At 36.0% G+C, this 7,333-nt stretch overlaps 1 protein-coding gene across 1 annotated transcript; it reads left to right on the top strand.

The window, feature by feature from the left end:
* Window positions 1–3,922: 3,922 nt before the first annotated feature.
* On the top strand, window positions 3,923–5,497 carry LOC141618387 (uncharacterized). Its single transcript, XM_074435485.1, has 5 exons — window positions 3,923–4,060; window positions 4,150–4,269; window positions 4,857–4,994; window positions 5,083–5,283; window positions 5,366–5,497. Exons 1-5 carry the CDS (start codon window positions 3,923–3,925, stop codon window positions 5,495–5,497), a joined length of 729 nt encoding a protein of 242 aa, XP_074291586.1.
* Window positions 5,498–7,333: the final 1,836 nt, after the last annotated feature.

Raw genomic sequence — 7,333 nt, 5'->3', positions numbered from 1 at the left:
TTGTAGGTTTTGGCCTGCTTTTGATGATGCCGCATGGTGTTTACTGCGACTACGAGGTTCGATATATTAGGTCACCCTAGTGAAATTGTCGCCCCCAAACTTATGAAGAAATTGGCGATATTTATTTCACGACGGTTGCTCGCCTCGTAGTCTGTTTTTTCTTTGACACCTCGCCGATCGCTCTATGGCGGTCTCGGCAGGTTCTCACTCCTCGATTGGTTACGTGCGGTTCCTATCTCAGGGTTGGGGCAGACTATGAACGGGAGGACTTACCGTAGTGTGTTGGGGTATCGCTTGGGTGTTCCGTTATTCTCGGTATCTAGGCCCCGTCCCGCTTGCTCTCGGGTTTTTCTTTGGGGATGTTTTTGGGGACCACGCTGTTTCTTGTCTTTGATCGGCATCTTGTGGGCGTTAAACATCGGCATAACCTTGTCCGGACACTCTCTTCGACATCCGCTATAGATCCGTATTTCGGGGAAGGAGGTTGATATCGGTTTGGTTGATGGGCATGGTGGCTCTCTTCGTCCTGCGGATTTATTGCTTTATTCTTGGGACAGGGGCGTGATGTGTGCGTCGACCGACCGAGGTTCTTCACCTTTGACTCGATCAGGCCGGGTTAGCGGATTTTGTGCTTAGGGTCGGGTTGTCGCCGATCTTTGCTCGCGAAAGTGTGCTAAGTATGGGGATTTGTGCGCGGTAGCGGGTTATGGTTTCCTACCTTTCTCTTTCTCTTCACTTGGGAGTTGAGTTCGGATCTTTGCCTTGCTCAAGCGGATCCAGAAATTCTCGGTATCTCGGACGATCTTTGGGGCTCGGTAGCCGCTTACATTTTTACTCGTATTAGCTTTACTATTGCTAAGGGTGTGGGAGCCCGGATTGTCTCTCGGCTCCCCACCAATTTCATGTAAACCTTTTATTTTTATTATAATGAAAGTCTGCGCATTTTATAATAAAAAAAAAAAAAAAAAAAAAAATAATAATAATAATAATAATAATAATAATAATAATAATAATAATAATAATAATAATAATAATAATAATAATAATAATAATAATAATAATAATAATAATAATAATAATAATAATAATAATAATAATAATAATAATAATAATAATAATAATAATAATAATAATAATAATAATAATAATAATAATAATAATAATAAGATTTCGGATCATATGAGAATGGCACAAGCGTGAGAACCGTGAGAACGCGCGTCAGTCGTTGGATCTTGTCTGACGCGGCTAATCTAAGGGCCTATAAAGCACGCTGCTTTACCAAAACTTGAGGGCTTTGTCTTTCTTTTTCACTGAAATTTACTCGCGCTTCTTCGTTAAGCTTTCAACCATGGATTTCGACCTTCTTTGTTAAGCTTTCAACTATTTCTCTCTCCTTATTCTCTGTGGAGTTGCATTTTCGTCTTTCTGTTGGATTTTCTCTTACCTATTTCGTCATGAAGGTGAGTACTGTTTAGCTTCAAGCTTTTCTCGATTTCGTCCTTAATTTATGTAACTCTACTGTAATCTAAATTAATGTTTCTTATGTTCATTTTGCCGGATTATTCATTTTATTGATGAATTTTGAGTTCAGTATTGTTTTTAAAATCGAAATTTGTGTTTTCATTTGCATGCTATCGGAATTTGTATTTGTCGCATTGTTTGTTGATTTCGTAACTTGCTTATACATTTCGATTTGTTTGTTGTTTTTTAGTTTGATCTAATTTGTGCTTTTTTGAATTTTTGTTGAATTTAAAGTACTTTTAACGTAAGTAGCATCAATTTAAGACCACATGCAAAAGGTCATAATTGCGTGCACATTATTGTTGTAGATCATGTACATTTCAATAAAACTGATAGGACATTTCTTCGTGAAACGTGTACAACACAACAGAACTGATTAATATTACATGCAAAACTACTTTCGTTATTGAAGCGCAAAGGCGATCCCGAACTCATTACACGCCGTATTTCTCCGAGGTTGAACAACCTCAGTCCCTCTACTGTTGATGATCCTACTCCAACGTTCTCCCGTATTACCACCCGGATGTCACCTAAAAGTTTTGTTGATGTCCTTCGATACCTTGATTACAACCAATGGTGTGCTCTGGAAGAGATTGGTTTTTCTTCATTGTTTTGGCTAAGGGTTACAAGGCTTCCTTTACGCCTTGGTTATTGGTTAATTGAGAACTACAACCCGTATTCGGATTTCATCATTCTACCTGATAAACAGCGCTTTCGTGTTTCTTCTTCTTGTATTCATGATGCTGTTGGCCTCCCAATTGGAGGAAAACCTGTTTTACTTTCATGCTGTAGTGATGAAGATGCAGAATGTGATGCGTTTTACGCGCATTGGAAAGCTCAATTTCATGTTGATGGTCAAGTGGATATCAAGACCCTTGCAGAGCATATTATTTGTCATGATGATTACAAAGATCAATTTAAGATTAATTTTGTGGTGCTTGTTTGTGTCTTTGTTAATGCGCAACAATCGAAGCCGTTCGTCAATCACCATGTACTAAAATCACGAGGAATGTGTCTGCCATTGGTCAGCTTGATTGGTGTCAATTTGTCATGGAGAGTTTGCGGTATAACACAAAGGATTGGGTCAAGAAGGGAAAGAAGAATCACTTTGGTGGACCTCTCCTGTTTCTAATGGTACAAATCTTATGGGTTACATTTATTGTTAGTTATTATGGTTTTAAAACCTGCCATTTTCCAGTCATAATCCTGTTTTCACTTGCAGCTTGTTTATATTGACCGTGTTGTCCATGAAAAACGATTCGTAGAAAGAGATTACTATACTCTTTTGAATTGGACATCTGCTGCACTTTTCTCAAGGGAAAAGCAGGAGATGGAAGCTGGTCAGTTTGGTCTTGGTCGTGTAAAAGGTTGATTGATGGAAAGAATTAGATTTTCTAATCCATGTAGACAAGTGGTTGAAAAATTACGGAGAGTGTCGAAGGATGTTAGTACTGATACAAAATCTCCAATTTCATACTCGTCTCCGGAGGTATATCCATTGATTCTCGAAGTATTCACTATTCCTTTTCAAGATTCACTTTGAAATATTTTCTTTGTACCTTCATAGTACTAAAGATGTACCTTCATAGTACTAAATATGTACCTTCATACTGTGCCTTGTCCAGAGTTTGATGACTACACTGCTTCAAAGAAAGAGAGTCATGGAAGATATGGTTGTGTTAGAGGAGAAATACGCGGTTGGTTTGCAATGTTTCCCAGGTGAAGAGTGTGTCAAACAGGCCCATTCGGCAACTGAATTTGTATATTTGACATATGGTGGTGGTACCGAAGATGTGTCGTGTGCACCACCGTGGGAATCCAGCACACTAGATGAGGATGAACAGTTTATTGCTGTAGCAAATGCAGCTGAGAAAGCGTACAAATTAAAACTTGCTCGTGCTAAACACAGAGAACAATGTGCTAAGTGGAGAAATTCATTTGTGCCTGTCACTGGTGAATTTTCATTTGATTTAGGGGTGGAGAAAGACTTTGCTGAGAGTGAGGCAAGGTTAGCTGCAGCTAAAGGGGTTAAACGGGATCGCCGTGAATCTTCTTCAGCTACCAAAAGGGTTCATTTCATGGCAAGTCCTTCTTATATACCTCTATCCAGCAACAAGCAACAGTCATCTCGTTTTGATCCGTTGTTTTCTGCTATCCAAGATGACACCAATGTGTTAACACCTCTTACTACGGTGCACCTTCAAGTGGCTGATTATGTTTTCGATGGATCGGGGCACTAACAATCGTCGTTGCAGTTAATCTAAAATGTGTACTTGCTAAATTACCATTTTGTGTATGTCATTTTCAGTGTTTCACACCTGACAAGTAATTTGTCATATTTTTTGCTCTAGTGAGCACTTATATTCGTACAAGTTCGAACAAGACTTATTTTGCAACGCGAATGCATTTGTGGTCATTAAAGCCGTCTGAACATGTTTCGAGTGTTGTAACTGATTGCTGGTCATCATATTTGAATTGTAAAGAGGAAGAAAATAATCTTGGTACTCCAAAGCGGTTCTTTTTTACCATGCTTGTGCATGTAAGTAGATTTACATACACTCTTAAATGCTGTGTGTAATATGTATTTTGAAATATTGTACTTCCCTCTTTCGTTACTTTCTCATGCAGTCTGTATTAGCGAAACCCAGCCCAGGTTTAAGTGATGAAAAAATTTATGAATTATTCGAGGCTCGTGCAAAAATGGAGTTGCAGCTTTTCCTGGGAATAGAAATAGCTTCAATCGCACTCGTAAGTTGTTATTGTTTGCTTGACATACTTTGCAATTTTCTTTGCCATTGTTGTATTGCATTTTTTAAAAATTGAGACATACTATTGTCGCATAAGTCCTTTCTTTTTTTGATTAATTCCAACTACTAAACTCATTTGAACCTCAACTTGTATATACCCATTTTATATTAAAAAAATTCAGATTAGGCCAAAGTAGGATAAATGGCCATTTAACACAATGTTAATGCTATAATTTCTCAATGTACTTTCTAAACGTACTAAATGTACTTTTTAAATATTTACAATGTTAACGTTGTAATTTCTCAATGTGGGGAATATCTAATATGCATGAGCAGTTGCAACTATATGCACACGTTGGGAACATAGACCATGAGTCATACTATCATTCCATGTCTGCATTCTGCTTTTGTTTTATTTCAACTGCTTGAGTCAAAGGGAATTTTCTTTGCGTTTGTATTAAATAAGGTCACTTTATATTACAATGTACTGTTCTCATTTTTTACATGTGCCTCATGATTAGTTAAAATGTACCCTTTGAAGAGTTTGACTGTACTTATGGTTGTACGTCATTTGTTTTGTAATTTCAGTTTTTTTTCCCAATTGTACACGAGAAACACTTTTTCTTATACGTGGTTGACCTGGTGAGGAAGTGTTTCGTCATTCTTGACAACTCACTCTCAGATGAAGATGCCATCAAGAAATATGGTGTATCTCCACTGTTAACAGTATGTTTGAATTTGACACATTTTTGTTGTTCTATTGACTTTTGACTATTAGTCACGCTTAACACTGGTTTATAATATTTTGTCATAGATTGATGCTTTTGGAAGGTTTTTGGGTGAGAACCCAAAAACTTCTGACTCTAGCAACATTGTGTTGGCTATGGATCCCATTGTTGCAAAGCTTAGTTGGAGAAATAACTACAATGTTGATGACTGTGGTATATACACAATGAGACACATGGAAACATTTATGGGATTAATCTCTTGGAAATGTGGCCTGATGAAAAATGATGTGAGTGTTGGTTCTTATTTTAAAGAAATTCATGTTCATTGTGTTTTGCTTATCTTGTTAATTGTTGGCTTCTGTTTTGCAGCGGAGCGTGCTTAAAGTGTTACGATACAAATATCTATGCACATTACTTATGTTCGAGCACAACGATTGCCATGAAACTGTTGCTGATCATGCGAAGAAGGCTCATTTCTCTAAAGCTAGTGATTACATTTAATGTTCGGATATTATCTACGCAGATATGTTAGAATTTGTCGATGACATCCCCTGTTCATGTAGTATGATGTTTTAAATTCTAGTGTACGTTAGTATGTGTAATGATTTGTAATTGCATAAGCAAAATGTTGAATTTGTGAACCAATGTTTTGTTGCACTTAATTAAAGTACTTTTTTGTCTATTTTTGGCGTGCTATTTACTTGAACGTTATTATCTCCTTGAATAGCGACTTATGATGTACTTGAATTAGCAAAATAATATAATGTACATTTCAGTGCCCGCTTTTAAATCTCTTTTGTAAAACAAAGACATGCACATTATAAACATACATAATGGACATTTGAATTAAATTGAAAGCACATTTATTTCTATTATACATTGAAAACAGGGAAATAGGTCTAAAATCACGTCAAAGATCTATCTATAGCGACATCATAATCTAAGTATATGAATGAAATTTTGAAGTTTTCTATCTTATTAAACGATCACATGTATTACAATTTAATTAATATTTCATGTTCTTTTTAAAATAATTTAATGTACCTTTAAATATAATATAATGTACATTTTCCAAATAGTGCTTAATGATATTTTAGTTGCACCTAATTATCAAAACATGCACATTATGAATATAGATAATGGACATTTTAATTAAACTGTTTAGATAAATTACATAATATATACAAAGTGTAAACAGGAAAACTGTTTAATAAATCATCAAAGATCTATTTTTAATCCCTTCCCAAAAAATGGATTCACTCGCCCCTTGTTGGGTGTCTTTTGGTCTTGCGGCTATACAAACCACACATAAGGGAAAGGGTTTAGAGTTGGATTAGGTGGATTCGCGGTAGCGGTCTGCCTAATGCAACCCTAAACGCTTTCCCATCCCATTTTTGGATACCTGACCCCCTAGATTTAATCCCGTCCCCAACAAGGGTTCAGTCGCCCCCTCTAGGGTGTCTTTTGGTCTTGCGGCCGTTCATAATCCAACCGTAAACCCTTTCCCATGCCGTTCTAGGATACTTGGTCCCCTAGTTTTAATCCCGCCCCAACAAGCGTTCACTCGGCCCCTCTATGGTGTCTTTTGATCTTGTGGTCGTTCGTAATCCAACAACTTGATCTAATTTGTACATTATGAATGTCGAAAAAGTACATTTAGAACTTTTAGAAAATACATTGACAAATTATAACATTACCATTGTGTTAAATGGCCATATATCCTAATTTGACCTAATCTGAAGTTTTAAATTATAAAATGGGTATATAAAAGTAGAGTTTCAAATGGTTCTAGTAGTTGGAATAAACAAAAAAAGAAAAATAAAATAAAAAATGGACTTGTGGAATTATAGTATGACCCAATTTTTTAAAAAAAACCGCCACTTTAAACTTCTTCTCTTTGATATCTTATTACTTTTTGATAAACTCACAATTAAATTGTACTCACGTTTTCTCATTCTCAGATCGTTCATTTACTCTTATCGCTCTCTATCGGAATGAAGGTTATACTCTTTGCCTTAATTATTTGCTAAAAACAATCTGTGTTTACTTTTCATCTCGCTTGAATTTAACATAGTTTCCTTAGTCGTTAATGTTCAAGATGTTCATTATAAATCAGTCCTACTATTATTTCTCGTGTGCATCAATATGTCTAAATTTATACGCATTGTTTCCTAATGATTTTGATGTACTTTGCTATGGCTTAATATTTTTAAATGTTTAGGATGTATTTTCTTCATGTACTTTTTTAATGTTTAGCATTTACTTTCTGGATACGTGTCCTTCATATCAATATGTCGGAATTTATGCGACTTGTTTGCTAATGATTTTGATGTAGTT

Source organism: Silene latifolia, chromosome X (genome assembly GCF_048544455.1).
Source record: "Silene latifolia isolate original U9 population chromosome X, ASM4854445v1, whole genome shotgun sequence".
Lineage (NCBI taxonomy): Eukaryota > Viridiplantae > Streptophyta > Magnoliopsida > Caryophyllales > Caryophyllaceae > Silene > Silene latifolia.
This window is presented reverse-complemented; position numbering and strand designations above follow the sequence as displayed.

What these genes read in the sequence shown, in the direction of transcription:
- LOC141618387 (XM_074435485.1), top strand. Translation starts at nt 3,923, where the DNA reads ATGCATTTGTGGTCATTAAAGCCGTCTGAACATGTTTCGAGTGTTGTA. An exon ending in TTTTTACCATGCTTGTGCAT is followed by an intron (nt 4,061 to 4,149) that starts GTAAGTAGATTT and finishes TTTCTCATGCAG; the next exon opens with TCTGTATTAGCGAAACCCAG. An exon ending in GTGTATCTCCACTGTTAACA is followed by an intron (nt 4,995 to 5,082) that starts GTATGTTTGAAT and finishes ATTTTGTCATAG; the next exon opens with ATTGATGCTTTTGGAAGGTT.